The 19568-nt window shown below is 39.2% G+C and overlaps 1 protein-coding gene across 3 annotated transcripts in view; it reads left to right on the plus strand.

Annotated features, from left to right (window-relative positions):
* Nucleotides 1-19568, plus strand: part of LRRC2 (leucine rich repeat containing 2) — a 77813-nt gene that overhangs the window by 27257 nt on the left and 30988 nt on the right. For all 3 annotated transcript variants that reach the window (XM_084225720.1, XM_084225721.1, XM_084225722.1), the window contains one exon: nucleotides 9166-9322. In XM_084225720.1, coding sequence (XP_084081846.1) covers nucleotides 9166-9322 — 157 coding nt within the window. The remainder of the gene's footprint in view (nucleotides 1-9165; nucleotides 9323-19568) is intronic.

Here is a 19568-nt window from a genome sequence, read left to right on the forward strand (position 1 = left end):
TTAGATTGCAAGGGCGAATGACACACTACAGTGTTTTCTGTGTAGCTCACATGAAAGTAAAAAGCTCACACAAAAAATACTAGGTTAGACAATCAGGCACAAAGTAGTAGCTAAAGAGACTTGAACTCAATTTTACAGTATATGAATTCCGAAAAAAATGTTTTCTCTTTATGCAGATCCTTATTCAAGTCCCTCTGAAAGACATTTTGCAAATTGGGATGTGGTTTAACCATGCCTGTCCATGTAGTTAGCTTCAGCCTATGCGCAGTGGTTGACAGCTACATTAATGACAGTGTGTTACCTGTCAAAGCTCCATCTGGATGGGGCTGTTTGACAACAATCTTAAGGTTCAGGGAGTCTTGTCTCCCTTTTACATATCAGACAAATATTTTAGGCTGGACACTATGGAAAAGTTCTTTACAGAAGGAGTGATTGGGCTTTGGAATGGGCTGCCCAGGGAGTTTGTAGAATCACTGTCCCTGTAGGTGTTAAAGAAAAGTGGATGTGGCACTTGGTGCCATGGTTTGACAAGGCGGTGTTAGGTCATAGGCTGGACTCGATGATCTCAAAGGTCTTTTCCAAGCTAGTTAATTCTGTGATTCTGTGGTTCTGTGGCTCAAGTGTCTACCTCCCATGGGTGTGCATTTCTGCCAGCCAGGGACAGTAACGAATCAGTATTTGCAGTTAGGAAAGAAAAAAGCATACCATAAAGAAATGGTCTGGTGTCATAATCACAGAATCACAACCTGATATTGTGAATAAAATTGGACGTGTTTTCTCTTCTTTTTCTCTTTTAATAAAAAAGGGGCAGAATCCAGTTGCATTGCCTCAGCAATGAGTCCCCTAAATCTTCCTGTGCTTGCAAAACACTTGGGACTTTGAAAGCATGAGAATGGTGTGTTGTGCCACAAGTAATTTCAGGTTTCCAAGGTATATTTCAGAAAACTAAACTTAAATTACTTATTTGGAAGTTTTACAGGCAAACAGTCTGTGAAATATATATATATATATATATATATATATATATATATATATGGATTATGGACCTTTGAATTTTGTTTGAATTGGATGCCTAGGAAAAAAACCACAATTGATGCAACACTTGAGAACCTCTGCACACATAAACATGTATCTACTCAATTAAATTAGTTCTTCAGAGAAACAGCACCATTAGAACTAGAAACTGAGGCAAAATAATGCCATGAATATTCATATGAATTTTAAAATTAAATCACTTTCACTCTGTTTTTCCCCCTCTGAGTGTTTACTTTCTGCTGTTAATTAATGAATGTTTATTCTCTAGCGAATCAGTGAATTTTAAATATTTTTCACAAAACATTCAGGATAAACAAATTTTTAAATGCTGTGATATCAATATTGGCAGAGGAAAGCTGATGATTCTCCTCATATATAGAGTAGGACTGCTCTTGGCTATGCTGTTTTTCCTAAGTAGAGGATTTGGATGCATACCTACTTTAAAAAACTTTAATGTCAGACGTGCAAGTAAGTGAGTGGTGGTAAAATTCTTTACTCATAAATTTTCTTGCATTTTATTTCCTCAAAAAGCAAGGCAGCAAATTACTATATTTGTATTTATTCTTGCAATTTTATTGTCTAGCATAATATATATTTTCACTGAGAACAGAAAATTTCCATTTGTTATTTGTAACTGTTTCTCATGCCAATGTATTTATTTCCTACAAAGTGTCAAAAAGCATTGCTGCATTGAATGGAGAGGGAAAATCTCTCTTGCACTTATGTAAATTCCTGAGATTTCCCCCTGGAAAAAAAACAAAAAAGACATTCCTGACTCAGTTGTGACCACATTTATTATTAAAGGTAGTCCCACGACATACTATATTTCATAGAATCATCAAATCAATAAGGTTTGAAAAGACATCTAAGTTCATTGATTCCAGCCATTAACCCGACACTGCCAGGTCCACCAACTAACCAGAGACCCAAAATGCCTGGGGAATGCTTAGCCTGGTGGCACTGTCGGGATGTAATCCCTCTTTGCTTTTGGGCTCCAGCTGGTCAGGAGCTGGAGTGCAAGAGGCATGGGAGAGGCTATGGCAGGGTCTCTGCTCGGCCCATGGAAGAAGAGCATAGGGGCTCTCCTGCTCTGCCCGTTGGCATGGACCTTGCCCGCTCTCCTCTTTCAAGAAGCAACAGGCACAAGTGAGCAGGGTTGGCAAATCATGCTGTTTGACTGACATGTCTACAAAAAAGCCCCCCACACTGCTCCCTTGCAACTGTGATGTCCCACCACAGATTTGTAAATGCTCCTGGTTGAAAGGAATGACCAAAGTCAGAGGGTCCGAAAAAGCTCACAGAGTTTTATCAGTAAATTACTGTTACAATTTGATATTAAACTGCTCTGCCCAAATAAAGGTGCAAATGAGACCAAATACTGGTACAGTAACACCAATTTTACTTTGTGTTCCAAGTTTATTAAGAGTGTGGGGAAAAAAGACTGAGGTGGGGAGGAGGCAAAGAGATAAAGTGATAGAGGAGATAGTACAAGCAGAAGATAGCTACCAGTGAGCACTTGTTTAAAGTATATGCTGCAAATGTTATTAAGCCTTTCCTTACACCACCTTGTTACTTAAATTTTGATCGGTGGTCGTAGTCTTTGATCATAATCTTCATCCATGGCAGGGATGTGAACATACCATACAGAGGGAGAAAATGAGGATGAAGCAGAAGAGACAATGCAATAAATCATGTATTCAACAATTACCATTCCAATAATTTAGAAAATAAACCCAGTTAACAACAAAATTCCAAATTGCAGTAACCATGAGCCCCATCCTAAGGAGTTCTAATGATCAGAATCTAGACATCAACCAGGATGTCTGCATGGGGCTCTAGGCATTAAAGCTTCAGGGATTGAAACAATTCTGCAATTTAGCCAGTTGTTTCTTATCTTAGCTCATGCTTCCTTAACGGAAGTAGAGTCATAATGAATGGTTATACAGCATTCTGTGCTGGCTAAATTTAACATTCCACATACATCTTGTTCTCTGAGTAATTGATCTTGTAAAGCCTTTTTTGATACTTGTTGGACTTGCAGTTTTAGTTCTCCAGAGGCATACTTTGTCCAATTGCTTGATGCACGTATTTGCCATGTTATGTTTTCTATTGCCCTTTGATGTGGTCTGATAACTCTATAAGGTGTATCTTAAATCTCAAAGCTAATCCAAATGGTACAAGACAGTTCCTCATCTTGCAAATCCAGGTGTCATTATAGTCTATCAAATATATTTAGGGATACCATGGGAGCAAAATAGTCTCTAACAGGCAGTGGGTGTGAGGGATTGCACAAATACTGCCTGTTGGACATGGGTCTAGTGCATTTTGATTTCCAGGAACGGGGCCCAAAGTCAATCCACGGGGTGAAAAAGTCCCAAATTAGGCTTGTGGGTTATCTGCTTTGGAGTGGTAACATCCCTCAGTGCTTTGTCAAAGGGTAGCATATTGGGATAGAAGTGCAAAGATGACAGGCTATGGGCAGAGCTTCTTAGGTGGCCTTGCTCCTTTTTTATTTGTGGCACAGTCACTGGCTACACTGAGGTTAATGTCTCAGCAGGGACACAAACAGCACCTCCCTTCCCAAGATTTTTTTTTCTGAACCAGGGCACTGAATTTTATCCTCTGGGATCTTTTAACCCCACATCTTCAAGGTGCTCAATAATATAGTTTTGCACATTTCCTACTTTATCTGTGTCTGGACCCCTAATCAATACATCATCAATATATTATTATTCCCACATCTACTGGAATTGTAGATATTTTTTGGGTTAGGGCAAAATATGCTAGTATATGGAGGAGTCCTCATCTCCCTGTGGTATCTGGTGAAAGTGTATTATGGCCTTCCTGTATTATGGCAATTAACTCAGCAACGTTAGGAACTGCTATTATTAAAGGTTCAATATTAGCATTTAATTTTCCATAATTCATAGTCAATCCCTATTTTCTGTTTGGCTTTTTTACTGGCCAAAGAGAATAGTTACAAGGAGAGTGAGTGAAAACAATTATCTCCTTTTTCCACAAGTCTAATATCACATGAGAAATTCCCCCTGGACTTGACTGAGGTACTTTTTATAGAGAGGATTTCTTGCCTTGAAGGCAGGTATCTCACTTGCAAATTTGTCATAATGAACTCTGTCCATTCTTTCAGACATTTTTGGAAATGTATTTCTTGGAAGCCTTTGGAGGTTTTGGGTGCCTTAGCATCCCCCCACAGTCAAATGCTGCATGTTGGCCTTGTTCGTGTCCTTAGGTGGTACTGCATTGTGCTTGTCTCTGGATAAGCACAACAAGCATGTTTGTCCTGGAAAAGTGCTGCTCTAACTGGGCCAGCACAGCCACATCCTGTTCTTTCCAATGGCATGTAATTAACAAAAATCCTTGCTTATGATCAACAATTCTTGACTTTTATTAGCAAAATACTTGTCTGGATCCACAGTTATCCATCTATATATAGTTATTTGAGACATACACATTAGCCCCTTATCTTCTGGGATTTTACAGGGATTCTGCAGAGCCTTAGGGCCAGCTGCCATCTCCAGAGGTCCACCTGACACTGGCAGCGGGATGCTATGGCTCTGGCTGTCTCATGCAAGGGCACCGGAACAACTTGCAGAAAGCACCGAGTGCCCTCCTGAAGAGGGAGGCCTTTTGTCTGGGGACAGCTGTAGGTGCAGACATGCATAGGATACACTCAAATGACTTCCTACGGCGTGTCACCAACTCTTCTTTCTCACAGCAAGTGTTTTCTTTGGAAGGGATTCTTTCCCTCATCTCCCACATGTCATCGCCTTCAAGGTTGAAAAGGCATTCTTTCTCCCAGTCCACGTCTTTGTCAAAGCGGGACAGCAGATCCAGGTAATAAGAAGGCCTGTTACGGGCCCACCTTGGCAGATCCAATTTGGTGCTCGTGGGTGTCTGTAGTTGACTGTCCCAGTGCTCTTCCTTTGCCTCATGTGGAAGGGGCATGGAAAGACTCTCTTCCTTGGTACTCAAATTTTTGTCTGTGCTGTTCTCTTCTTGGGACAGCTTGTGGTTTCTCTTATGTTCCAAGTATTTCCCCCTCCTAGCTAAGGCTGCTGCTGCTGCCAGGAGTGCCCCTGCTAATGGTCCTTCTAGCTGGCTGCTGAGGATGTGGCCTTCCACCCGGCTGGGTGTGGAGGAGCTGGGCCTGTGAACTGCAGATTCCTGGCTCTCTCTGTCTGCTGCTCTGGATGGTTCTGTCGTCCTCATACCCCTCATTCCAGCCATCCAGGGGGACTCATGAAAGAGGGTCTGAAGTGGGCCCATTTCTCTACTCAGAGGCGGGCTGCTGAGGTGGGACACTCCATTGTTAGAACCCCAGTACTCTGACCATGCCTGTTGTGTGAGGGGTGGGGGAGGTTTCTCTTTTCCAGCACTCCAACTTTGGTTTTCATTGTGTTCCACTTGAAGCTGGTGTTGGAGGAGTTTCAAGGATTCCCTCTCCTCTACTGAGACCTTCTTGGTCTCTGGTACTTCCAGGGCTGCCCCTGCTGCTGCCCCTGCCCATTGCCCGCTGGGGGTGTGGGATTCCAGAGGGCTTGGCGAGGAGCTGGGGGGCGGGCAGCAGGGGCTGTGTGCTTCAGCTCCCTGGCTCTCTGACTCTGCTGCTGTCACCTGCTTGATGAACTCTGAAGCTGCTGCCTTGGACATCTCTTGAGCTTCAGCGGCGAGAGGCACACAGCATTCCTCTGCCAGCAGTGCTGCCTACGGCTGCATGCGGCCCACCTGTGGGCAAGGGGAGAAAGATGAAGAGGAGGAGGAGGAGGAGGAGGAGGAGGAGAAGGAAGAGGAGCTGGTGGTCCCATCCCCCCAGTCTTTTGCCCTGTGCCTCTTTGGAAACCTCTGCCACTGAGGCATCCAGGGGAGATGCTACCTCCTGACGGAAGTGTTCTCCTGGGATTGGTCACTCCAGGTCTTAGCGCTCTAAGTAACCTCAGGGTCAGGACGGGGTCTCTAGGGACCATGAGACCCCTGCCTCACAAAGGGCCCTGGAATGTGCTGCTGTGACAATGGGCACACCCCAGCACCCTAATAACAGCGGGGTGGGATGTACAGAGCTCTCTGGGATGGGGGGAACCCAGCTGGAAGCAGGAATGTCTGGCAGACCTTGCTTTGTCCACACAGAGGCTCCAGCTGACCTAAACCACCCCTCCCACATAGCCCCAGTGCTTGTGGCCCCGCTGAGCTCAGCCCTGTCTGCCTTCAGCCGCTTGGGGTGCCACCACCCTGGGCAGCCAGTGGCTGGGGAATGATGTCCAGATGTCAGAAGGATAAACTACTTGTTGATAGAATTGCCCTGTTAAGGTTTAGGGCTTGCCACCCAGCAACCCTTTCTGTGCAAATTTAAACTTGGAGCTTTGATCACAGTTTTAGTTCAGGCTCAGGTCTAGCAGGTGAATTCTCTTCTAATTAGAGATATTATAATCAGCAATGGTCGTATGCTTGTTATTTATTTCCTTTTAAAACTTTTTTTCTCTTCCAAAAATCAAAAAAGTTTGAGGTATTGTGTTGCTGTTAAAGGCAAAAGACTGGCTATCCTCCAAGTGTCAGTCTTCATGCAGCAATTTATCACCAGGCTGCCAGCTTTAGCATGGCAGCAGCCGATTACAAAAGAACACAAGAGAATCAGAGAGTAAAGCAAACATAAAGCTTGTGGAAGTTTCAGTTCCCATTCCTATCTAGTTTGTAATGGAGCAAAATATCACATCAATTTATGTTTCAGCAACACAAACATGAATGCATTTTAAAATGGAAAATATTGAAAAAGTACACAGTAGCAAAGTATTTGCATTCTTGCATTTGCAAATTTTAAATATGATCATATGATATAAAGAAATATTCGCAAGAAAGGAAAGCAAGTTGACAGCTGATAGAAGAATGGAATCTACTTCCATTCTTTTGAAGTAGTATCTAAATATATTTCTGTTGCTGCACAGGAATATCTTGGTGCTTTAAACAAGTCTTAACACAGACATAAATATTTAAAAAAAATCTTTATGCATTAATAATAAATATTTTTTGTATTTTGGCTTAATTTTTATAAAAGGGTGAGCGAGTTTGATCTTGATCTGGTAGAGAGAGAGCCTTGTGTGCTGCACTGTTTTCAATGTATCAAGGAGAATTTTTTTCTTCTCCCTTCAGTGTGGGGGGAGAGCATGGCTGTTGGCTTCAGAGGACAAAGGGCTGTATTTGCCACCAAAGAGCTGGAGATGGTGTGTTGTGACAATAAAGAGAAAAAGCCAATCAGGTCAATAGAAAAGCAGAGACTGACTTGCAGTGTGGAGAAATAGAGTGGAAAACAGTGTCAGTTAATATAGGCATTTTTTCCCCTCCAGTATGGTTATTCATCTCTCTCGGAATCATGGTCCTTCCCTACAGAGATATCTATAACACTCCAGCTAAATACTACCTCCTCTGTGCTGAATTTTCCATTCTTTAAAGATAGAAAAGAGAATACTAATTGCATTTGCTGTTGTCCTGTGTTATTTTATTTTGCTGCAGAAAAATATGCAGCACTGAAGATGAGAAATACAAAGTTGGAGAAATTTCTCATTACCAGCCCTGAGGCATTTGAGGCATTTCATTTTTTAATTGTCATAAACTGACAAATACAGAAGATGGATCACAATGCAATACACACATATACCTAATCGGAAAGTGAAGTAAGAAATGAAATTACCTGTATCAAATATGGAAGGCAAGGTAGCAAGTTAGAACAACAAAACATAGGTTTTATGTCTGCACGTGTAAATTTGAAAATAACTGAAATGAGAGGCAATAACAACCAAAAAACGGCTTTTGATCAACAGTCCAGAATATCAATAATTATAGTTAGATGTTTTAATTTAACTAAGAGTTAACTAGCACTATTGCTAATTCAGAAGTTCAGCATTAATAAAAAAATTCAAATGCATAATTCTTACAAAAGTCTTGGGAGAGCCATAAAATCTAGAAGAAAAAAAAAGAAGGGGGCAATATCCTTTTTATAAAAACCAGTAATTCCTACTGTGCCATATTCTTCACACACAGGAAACTAACCTGAAGTTTATAAAAGAATCAAAGGCTGAAACTCTCACATCTCTTCATACAGGGCAAAGCTAATGGCAGAACCTCTTCCAGATAATTTATTCCACATGTTACCAGTGTGCACAGTGTTATAAAACCTAGGACAGACTGATAAATTATGCAATGCTTAAGAAAGTGGGGGTTAAATAATCTGACCTTCAACTTTTGGAATTGATTTTTGTCTGTTTCAACTCCAAGGAATTTGGTGGCAATTCAAACAAAGACATGTACATCTGAAGTGACTACCAATTAATTAAAGCAATTTTGTAAGAATGTAAAGCTTTATAAATTTAGGTTTCATCCATATATTGAAAAATTTGTTAAATAGAATAATCTGAAAATGACTCAGAAATTACAGGAAATTTCAAAATTATTTTGAATTTTGAAAGCAAAGGATTTTGCATGACTAAATAAAAAATTACTTGCAAATGTGGACTGATTTAAAATTCAATTTTGTTTTAAAATTTTTAAATCAAGTTCATTGTTTCTGAGAAAATCCTCTAAATTCTTTTAACATTGCTACAACATCTTAGGAAGTTAAGCCAGGTGATATTTGTGTATAGTATCTGAAATGGTTTCTGTTCCCTCTTGGAAAACACGTTTTGAAACATTGGCAGGCATTCAGAACAAAATCACACCACTTTTTTTTTTTTTTAGGAAACCCTATTTAGATATTCTCTATGCACTCTTCTGTTCTGGGCTGCATTTTACTACATCTTTATGTGTGAATTAAAGCACTGAAATGTGTTTTAAAGAAATCCTCCATCTGGAAAAAGGAAATAATGTGTGAGACACCAAACAGATTGAGTTCTTCAGATAGGTTTCTGTTTTTAGAGCAAATAATTGCATTAGGAGTTAAAATGAATATGTGATGAAGACAGCTGCAATGCTCCTCAAAAGCAGACAGCTTCTGTAAGGCTTTGGTAAACTATTATTCTACATCAAGATAAGTAAGGCAAAGCACATTTTTCTCCCTATTTGGAAACAGGGTAACAAAATTCTAAGTTCATGCTTTCTATTTACCAGTTCTTATTTCATTTACAGGAACTCCCAGATTCTCTGAAAGAACGGATCTATCTGAAAGAATGGCATGTGTACAATACATTGATACAAACCATTCCAGCCTACCTTGCACTATTTCAAGATCTGAGAGTGCTGGAATTGTCAAAAAATCAAATCAACCATCTTCCAGCAGAGATTGGTGAGTTGGTCAAAGATATTCAGATATTTATATTCATACCATTTAACTCTATTGCAGGGAAATGATCATCCATGAATATTCTTGTTAATTTACTGATAATTGTCTTCCTTGTTTACACTGAACAGTCCCCACTACATTTTTATATATCTCTGGCTTTAATTATACTTGAAAAATTGTATTGAGAGCTATGAATATGGTATGGGAAAAAGTTAGGACATTTTTGTTATCTGATTATAAGGCAGTTATTGCTTGTATTCATGTAGATGGAGAGTTGTTTCTGGGAACATGTGGTGTTTTATATTTCTTGCAGATTAAGAAAAGTAGAAATACTACAGAACTTTAAGCCTCAAACAAGATGAATTGAAACATAAGATTGTGGGGAAAAGGAGCAAAAAATAGAATCCTGCAAAAATCATACATTTTAATTTTTTTTAAGAATTCAGTAATGATCTTAATTTATTAAAGAGACATATCATAGAGTAATTGATTCATAGAAAAATTTGAATTGGAGGGGACCTTAAAGGTCTTCTAGTTTCAACCCCACTGCTGTGGGCAGGACACGTTTCATTAGACCAGGTTGGTCAGAGCCCCTTCCAACCTGGCCTTGACTGTTTCCAGGGATGCTGCTTCCACCAATTTTCTGGGCAACCTGAGCCAGTGCCTCAACACCTTGACAGGGAAGAATTTCTTTGTGATAGCTAAACTAAATCTACTCAACCTGGTGTTATAAGTTTTAGATAAATAAACTCTCAAAGCTTACATACTTTGGCCCTTCCCATTTTAAGCTGCATAACAATAATTTTAATACTTGCCTAGCCAATGGTTTTGGGTCTTACAACAGAAAAGCTTGTTTGACACATTGTATTGGTATTGAGAGGGATTTACTGCTCTTTCAAGGAAAAAATATAGCTATAACAGGTGGCATGTTTGAGAGCTGAAGAAACTGGGTTCTTCACTTGACCGATGGTGGGCTCACCAGTGCCAAGCTCATGCACCTAGGTGTGCTAATACCTCAGTCTTTGATTTTAAACACAGTAGTCCTAAGCTTTTGCCATGAGTGCCATTCCTTATGTACACTGAGGTAACAGCTTGAAGACTAAAGCCTTCACCTCCCTTGATACCAAAAGTTTAACTAAGAAAAACAGGAAGAGGAGGAGCATCCTGAAACACAGAAATCTGAGGTAGAACTTTCTACTCTTTTAGTATTCTATTAGACAAGTAACACTCATGCTTTTGATTTATTTACTAGCACTATATTTTAGAAAGAAAATTTTACATAGACCTTCAGATCTCTTTTATAGTTTCAGCCTGGCATCTAAACACACTAACAGATCATAAACAAGACACAAGCAGGAGATAATGGACATAAAATGAACACTAACTGTTTTATCAGCACTTAGACTGCAGAACTCAGATATGTCAGTGAGTTTAATGGACAAACACCTTATAAGACGTAGTTTGGAAGAAAGTGGAAATAGCATGGAAAAAAGGGAAAAGACTGCTAGTTTCCTGCCAGACACTACCCTAAACCATTAAACAGAGGGTTTTAAGGGGTTGTTGCTAAACAATTGAGGCAGGTAGAAGCAGGAAAAGTTTTCTTTATTCTTATACTGTTATACACTGTTAATGAAAATGATCCCTAAGAAAAAAAAAACACCACTAATGCTATTAAAATCTGTTTCCACAATAAAGGCATGAACACAGATCTCAGAATCACAGAATTGTTAGGATTGGCAACGTCCTCTAAGATCATTGAGGCCAACCATAAACCTATCTCCACTGTGTTCATGTCTAAACCATGTCCCTAAGTGACACATGCACACATTTTTTTAGCATTTTTGATGATAGTAATTTTACCTGTTATTTAGGTGGCCTGTTCCAATGCCTGGCCAACCTTTCAGTGAAGAATTTTTTTCTCTAGTATCCAATCTAGACCTCCCCTTGTGCAACTTGACGCAATTTCCCCTCATCCTGTTCTTCATCACTTTTCACATGGGAGAAGAGACTGACCCTCACCTTGCTACATCCTGCTTTTCAGGCAGTTGTAGAGAGCAATAAGGTCATCTTGCTTTTCTTCAGGATCAATAATACCAGCTCCCTCAGTTGCTCATAAAATTTGTGCTCCCCAACTCTGTTGCCCTTCTCTGGACACTCTGCATCACCTCAGTGTCCAGGGCTGTTTTGGATTAGAAATGATATTCCCCAATTTAATGTTCTCACTGAAGAACTCCAAACCATGTGGCACTCACTCATTCCTGTCTCCCTCTCCCCTCCTCTTTCAGCCATGTGGAGAGGAAAATTTGAGGTACAAAATGTAAAGATCATGTGCTGAGATAAGAACAATTTACTAGAAACATCTAGAGTGTCAGTTACAGAGCAAAGCAGTGATATCCAACTGCACTTACTTGACCAGGAAAAACCCTTTCTCCTACCCCTGAAAAACTCTGTGAGCTGGTATAGAATAACCTTTGGGCATAAGGAATGCCCCCTCCTGGCTGCTGCAAAATTTAGCCCTGTCCTGGTCAATACCAGGACAGGAGCCCTGAACTGAACACAGAATTTGAGGTGTGGTCTCACTAAGGTTGAGTAAAACAGGACAATAACTTCCTTGGTCCTGCTGGCCGCACTATGTTTGATACAGGCCAGGATGTCTTTGGCCTTCTTGGCCACCTGGGCATAGACCATGTTGGACTGGCTTTCAAAGCCTTTTCTGCTAGGCAGCTCCCCTGCTCCTTTTCCCCAAGCCTGTAGGGCTGTCTGGGGCTATTGCGACCCAAAGACAGGACCTGGCTCATATAATTGCCCTTGGTCCATTGTCCAGCTGGTCCAGATGACTCTGAATGTCTTTCCTACCCTCTAGTAGATCAATCTTCCCACCCAACTTAGTGTTGTTTTCAAAGTGACTTTGGGGACACTTGATCTCCACATCCAGATCAAAAATAGTGACTTTGGGTTGGACTCAATGATCTTTGGATTGGACTTGATGTTCTGGATTGGACTTAATGACCTTGAAGGTCTCTTCCAACCCAGTGATTCTGTGATTCTGTAAGACTCTAAAGAGGGCTGGCCCCAACAATGAGCCCTGGGGAACGCCACTGATGACCGGAGGTCAAGTAGATTGATTGTTCTAGTAGAAGGCAATGTAGAGCCTTTATCAGACCCTTTTTGGGAAACAAGGAAAAAGGTCTCATTGTTTCTAGTAGCAGTCACTGTTTCAACTGCATAAAAATGATGGGATTTCTGCTTATCAGTAGCTTTTGTGTAATTCTCATTTATTCACTTTCCCTCCAATATGTTATCTCACTAGCTTATACCCATGATTTATTTCTTTCAATGCTTTTGTTGCTGCTTATTTATGCAAATATTTGCCTGGAAGGGCCAGAGAATGTTAGAAAATGCTTTGTTGTAGGGCTTCCCCCAGACATGGTGCTAAAGCACTCACCATATTCCTCTCACCCAGGAACTTTTGTTCAGAAATTTTATTTTTCAAGATTCATTAAATCTAAAAGCTCCTCAGTGGAAACATAGATTTGAACATTAGACACCGCATAACCAAATTAACAAGTTTGCTAAGCTTTTGATGCTACTTATACATACATATACATTATATATATCTCTCTCTATATATGTATCTGTATATGTAACTTATATATAATTCTATATCGCAATAGTAATTCTAGCCTATCCAGAAAATAATGCATGATCACTCATGTAGTTTAAAATGAAATAATACAAAAATCCACTCCAAGACTCTGTACCTGAACTATTCAGCACTTTTTTTGCCAAAACTTCCTGATGTTTTTCAGTCTTACACAATGTTGTGTGTTGATAGGCCGCCTGTTAGTAAGGCACCGGAACTGCTCTTTTTGTTATGGCATAAATTACAGAGAAGTTTTGTCTTAATTTTTGTAATATTTGTTTATGTGTAAGGAGATATGCTTGTAAATTGCAAATAGCTGTGCTTTTATTTCAAGTACTATATATACTTGCAGAGACACATATTAATGTGCATTGGAAATGTTAATTATTTTCATAAGACAATATTATGGAAGGTCTTGGATATTTTGAAGTTTTTGAATACTGCTTCTAAATGAAATCTTTAGTATTTTAAGTATACTTATATATAAGTCAACTTATCTAATAATTTTCTCAAGGAAAATTATCGATGCAGATTTGATTTGGGAGCTCTAAGCAAAGAGTGAGGAGTGAGTGTTAAATCAGAAGGTAAGGTGTCTGGAAAGGTTAAGTGCTAAGGTATTCATCATTTTGTCTTCTGCTTACAAAATAGCAATAACTAGGTAAATATTACAGCTCAAATGTACTTGAGAGCAATGACAGATAGCTGATGTTGGCAGTTACATACATCTTGTTGAGTCTTTAATCTTCAGACAGAATTGAAGTCAACTTTTGAACAACAAATCATCCAGGAGAGGATAACCTGGTGAGGCATATTATGGCAACATTTGATTCTCACAAGAGGTAAAGGTATGAGAGAACATGAGGTGATGAGTATTTTCAATAAAAAGAATTATTGCTGCAGTAGAAATTTCTGGACTTCTGGAATATTGATGTTCATATTCCTGTTTTACTTGATTTAGAAGGTAATGCTATATACTCTGAATCAGAGAGAAGAAAGAGTTGAATCCATTATCAGATATTTCATATCACGTTTTTATAGTCACATATGTACATGAACAAGAACATATTTGTTACAGAAGACAGCTGAGAATACTTTTGATAGTTCTTGCGTAACAGTAAATATTTTTAATCAGAATTAGAAAAAGAGAAAAGAAAAAGAGAAAAGAAAAAAGAAAAGAAAAGAAAAGAAAAGAAAAAAAGAAAAGAAAAGAAAAGAAAAGAAAAGAAAAGAAAAGAAAAGAAAAGAAAAGAAAAGAAAAGAAAAGAAAAGAAAAGAAAAGAAAAGAAAAGAAAAGAAAAGAAAAGAAAAGAAAAGAAAAGAAAAGAAAAGAAAAGAAAAGAAAAGAAAAGAGAAAAAAGAAAAGAAAAACTGCAGAATGGAGTTGTCTGTCTTAAAATGGTTTGCCTAGGAATAACAGAGAAAAAATCATGAATGGGGTTTAGACAGGGGATTTTTTTGTCTTCTGAGTGAGATTGCAGCTTTGGCTTTGACTCTGTGGCTGCAGTGTAATTACTGCATGTAAAGTGTTAGTTCATTAGGATTTGCTATAACTGAAATTATCCAACAATATATTCTCATATTCATATAGAAGAAGTGAACTGAAGTTTTGTGTGTTTCCAAAGCCTTTGTGCTGGCATGGAACTGTAAGGTTATACTGGGATTTTTTTTGTCCCACAAATTATACTTCTCAAAGAGCTGTTAATTAAATATTTGTACCATGCCCTCTCCCATTTTTGATTTTCCATATATTAAGGATTAGAAATAAATGCTTTTGAGGCATACTTTATTAAGAAATCACAGCAATTTTTTGTCTCTTTCTTTGCACAGTATAAAATTTCCTTTGTTATATCATTAATCCAATTTTCTAGAACTCAGAAGGGAAAACTATTAGTGACAGAATTTTAAGTGACTTCTTGATACCTAAAATAGCTTTTTCTATTAATAAGATTCCCAATGTGTTTTGCGAGTTTCCAAGTAGAAAATATATATTCTCATCTTACATGCCTATTCTGAGGAACTGCAAACTCATCTATTACCTTTGTCATTTATTCAGTAGTCAGTGTTATTTTTCCAACAACTCAGTCTGGTATGAAACAGAGGAAAATTTTGTTTATATCCTCCCTTTGGAGAGGCAGTTTTAAACACTGGTGTCACAAGTGGAATGTTGGGCATTTTGGACTCAGTTTTCAATGGCATCCTCTCTTCTCACACTTCTTGAGAGGATGGCACTGAGGGCAGGGGCTGTGGGAGTTAAGTCACTTGCACTGTAAGCAAAGATCAGGTTCATGATGACCTGAGCAGCCTGAATATAGACATGTCTACGAGAACTGATGAGAGGCATCCCAGAAGCTTGAGGGAACTGCCTGATGTAGCCGCTAAGCTAGTCTGTGACACTGGAAAAGTCATGGCAGTCAGGCAAAGTCCCAGGTGACTGAAAGATGGGAAACATTGTGCCCATTTTAGAAGAAAGTAGAAAGGATGAAAGGGCTCATGTGAGTCTCATGAGGTTTAACAACACCAAGTACCAGGTGCTGTGCTTGGGTTGAGGCACACTCTGGTATCAGCACATGCTGGGGAATGAACAGATGGAGAGCAGCCCAGCCGAAAAGGGCTTGGTGGGTGAGAGGCTGGACATGACCCAGCCATGGGCACTGCCAGCCCAGAAAGCCAAACGTGTCCTGGGCTGCATCCAGAGCAGCGTGGGCAGCAGGGCCAGGGAGGGGATTCTGCCCCTCTGCTCTGCTCTGGTCAGAGCCCACCTGGAACCTGCATCCAGCTCTGGGGTCCCAGCACAGGGAGGACATGGAACTGCTGGAGTGGGTCCAGAGGAGAGACACAAGGGTGATTAGGGGATGGAGGGCCTCTCCTATGATGACAGGCTGAGAGAAATTAGCTTGTTCTGCCTGTAGGAAAGATGGCTCTGGGGTGACTTTACTGTGGCTTTTCAGTGCCAGAAGGAGGCCTATAAAAATAGTTGGATAGCTGTTTACAAGGGCATGGAGTAACAGGACAAAGGGTAATGGCCATAAAATTAAAGAGGGCAGTTTAGCTTAGATATTAGATACTCTTTCCTCTGAGGGTGATCAGGCAATTAAACAGATTGCCCAGATAGGCTGTTGGTGACCCATCCCTGGAAGTGTTCAAGACCAGACTGGATGGGTCTTTGAGAACCATGGTCTAGTGAAATGTGGCTTTGCCCATGGCAGAGGGGTTGGAGCTAGATGATCTATAAGGTCCCTTCCAAGCCAAGCCATTCCATAATTCAATTATTCTATGCTTGCAGATTAATGTAAAAAGTTGTCTAGCGTTTTACAAGTGGATCTCCATTTGAATAGGATCCTTACACAATAAAGGCATTCTGTAACCTCATCTCTATTTTGTCTCTGACACCTTGTTAGATCCACTAATGTAGGCTTGTGTAAAAGATGAATTTGTCCTAGCATTTTAAGAATGCTGGTTTGCTCATAAGAAATTACAGAATTTAATTACCAATTCAGGTTTTTAAAAAAGAATTAAAAATTTAAGCTGTGAATAAATGCAACAACTGGGTCTCCCATCTCAAAAAAAAATCTTAATTGTGGTATTTTCAAGGAGGCCATGGATTTAATTTTGACTTTTACTGCCTCTCCATAGAAGACACAGAGATGTTAGCTGTTTAATTCCAGAATTTGCCTATTTTATAGAATGAAAATTCAGCAACATTAAGCATAGTTAAAAGCTATGATTTTACTACTACTACTTTTAATTCAGAAGTTGTGCTTGAGTATTATATGAATGTATATGTAACATGTGGGGGAGTCAAGGAAAAGCTGGCAGTTCCCAACTAATTTGGTTTCTATCTTTCAAAAATACGATTGAGCTTCAAGCTGTAGAGCTTGTCTACCTGGTATTCCATGACGTGTTTGATACAGAGAACTATGGAAAATGAATGTTTGACTCTTACAGAATGGACTGATGCCACAATTGTAAAATGAGCAAAAGACTTGCTAAACCAGAGGCAAAAATGTGTTTATTTGGAAAGAGAAGGTGTTGGTCATGAAGAAGGTAATTTGTGGATTTTCTCAAGGATCTGTCTTGACACTTAGCAATTTTCAGGAACAGGGTTACTGAAATTTTCTGACACAGTTTGTCTGTGTGTTGTTACTGCAAAACAGGTGGAAATATGGTAAGGCTGTGGAGCAGATAGGCTTCTAAAAAATTACAGAGATTAAATTCACAGTTGCAGAGCTCAAGATCATGTATTCAATTTTTGTGCAGCATGTCAGAGATCATTAAATGCAAAAAACAAAATAAATGAAATTCCAAATCTAACAGTCACAGGAGGACTACCCAGTAATTTTAGATGAGAACAGATGCAAAATAAGTCTATTAGGACCATTTAAGGAGGGGAATTTTTATTTTGTCAGCAGAGACTAGAAAAAATTGCTTATTCAGGCTAGTAAAATTAATTCTGAGATGTCTGTTACCTATGAAAACATCAGAAATAAACACCAGGGAAGGAAAAAAACCAAACTATTTAAAGATGAACTAGACAAAAAATGAATGTTTATAAAACTTCTACAAATAAATTTAGGCTAGCAATCTGAAGATTATTCCAAATAAAGACAATTAAGAAACTCAGTAACTTTTTATAATATCAATACAGAAGCAGATGTAAAAAATTAGCTACTTTTCAAATGGAATGTGAGAAATTAAAAAAAAATGTGATTATGTAAAGTGGTCATGCAAGGATTTTATCCAGGAGATCCTGGTTAGTCTTATATATGTTTTATCATCCTAGAGGGTGTGTTATTGCTTGACTACTGCTCACTTGTCAGGTGGCATAACTTAATCCGCTGAAGAGCCCAGAGGTGAAAAATAGCCCCTATAGAATTCCAAGAGATTGCTCCCTGCAGGCAGATTTTGGCAAGCTTCAACCCATTCATCTATGTTGTCCTGCATTTGTTACAGAAATAAAATTCAATTGCATGACTCATGCCTTTTCCCAGTAATTTTCATGATCTTAGTCACAGCAATTACTGTAAATTGACTGTAGAATCTGTAGTGCCCTTCTGTTGTGTAGAGAGACATTATATATCACAAGCAAAAATGTGATGCAGTTTTTACTTATCTCTTTTTTCATACCTGCAAACCATACTGGGAACATTGACATACATGCCAGGTGCTGTGAAAGCCAGGCAGAGAAGCTGTGCTTGAGTCCATCACACTACCCAGAAAGGCTGCAATATTTTTGTGGTTTCTTTTTCATAAATGATTCTGCTCCATGTCTCTAATGCATCAGAGATAACCACCTGAGCAGAGTTAGATGAGACAGTAACTAGCATGTTGGTAACACCAGATGCCTTGCCTAGTAGTCCATTAGTAGCTAGTTTTTCAATTACTAATGGAACTGAGAGGTAGAAATTTCAGTGACTGAAAAATTAGCAACATCTGTTGTGGTTTAATGCTTGTAGACAGCTAATACAGCTTGGTCAGTCCCCTGCAGTTCAGTCTCCCACAGGGGGATGGGGAGAGAAAGGGAAAGGCAGAAGTGAGAAAACTCATGCATCAGGATAAAGACAGTTTAAAAAGAAGTAAACAAACTAGTGATGCAAAAGCACACACTCACCACAAATTGATCCACATTCAGTCTCTAAGCAATAGAGACCTTAAAACTCACTCCCATTCCGCCCCTGTCTCCAGCTTTTATTGCTGTGTGTGACTATAGCATATTCCTTTGGTCAGTTTGCATCCAATGTGTCAGCCCTGTCACCTCTCAGCCTCTTGCCCACTCCTAGCTGACTCACTGGGGCAGCAGAGTGAGAAACAAAACTTTTTGCTGCGTTAGCACTGTTCAGTTATTAACGTGGTTTGGTCTTAAATCCAAGACATAACACCATATGAGTTGCTATGAGAAGCACTAACTCCATTCCAGATAGAACCAGTACAATATTCCAGTGTTGAAAGAACAGGCAAAACATTCCAGGGATATTGAATGAATGGTTCTTCTTTCATTCCAATGGGATTTGCTCTCCTTTAACAAGGGGTTGGTTGAGGAAGTAAATTGCAATTTTCTGATTCTCTAGTTTTAAGGCGTTTCTGTTTCAGTCATTATTTTGTTGCAATGAAGTGGTAAATTCATGGTTACGACACTTAGCATGTGATATAATGTCTTCATCTACATTATGATACCAAACCTGGTGAGGTTTCCTGATCAGTAGACTAAGCTTCCCTTATTTTTAGGTGCTTAAAGTGCAGTTCACATGTTGACACAATTAAATTTGTTTTATTACCTCAACAAATCTTGTCAGATAATAATGTACTGTCAAAACAATGACTGTTGTAGTCTTACAGAAATATTTTCTTCTATTTTAACTAAACCAGCCGCTTACAGTAAAAGAAAACAAGGTCACTATCCTAAAAGGAAAGCTGAATTTTGAAATACACCTCAGTTTCTGGCAGAGCTTGAACTGGAAGGAAGCTGGGTGGAAGACCCTATGTTTTTCTTTGCTGTAACCTGTAGATATTAATGTAACAGAGTTATAATATATGCCTTCTCTGCCACATATGAAATTATTTGGGTGCTCCAGTCATCATTTAAAGACAATGTTGTGTCCAAGGGAAACT

This window comes from Fringilla coelebs, assembly GCF_963513975.1.
Source record: "Fringilla coelebs genome assembly, chromosome: Z".
Taxonomy (NCBI): Eukaryota; Metazoa; Chordata; class Aves; order Passeriformes; family Fringillidae; genus Fringilla; species Fringilla coelebs.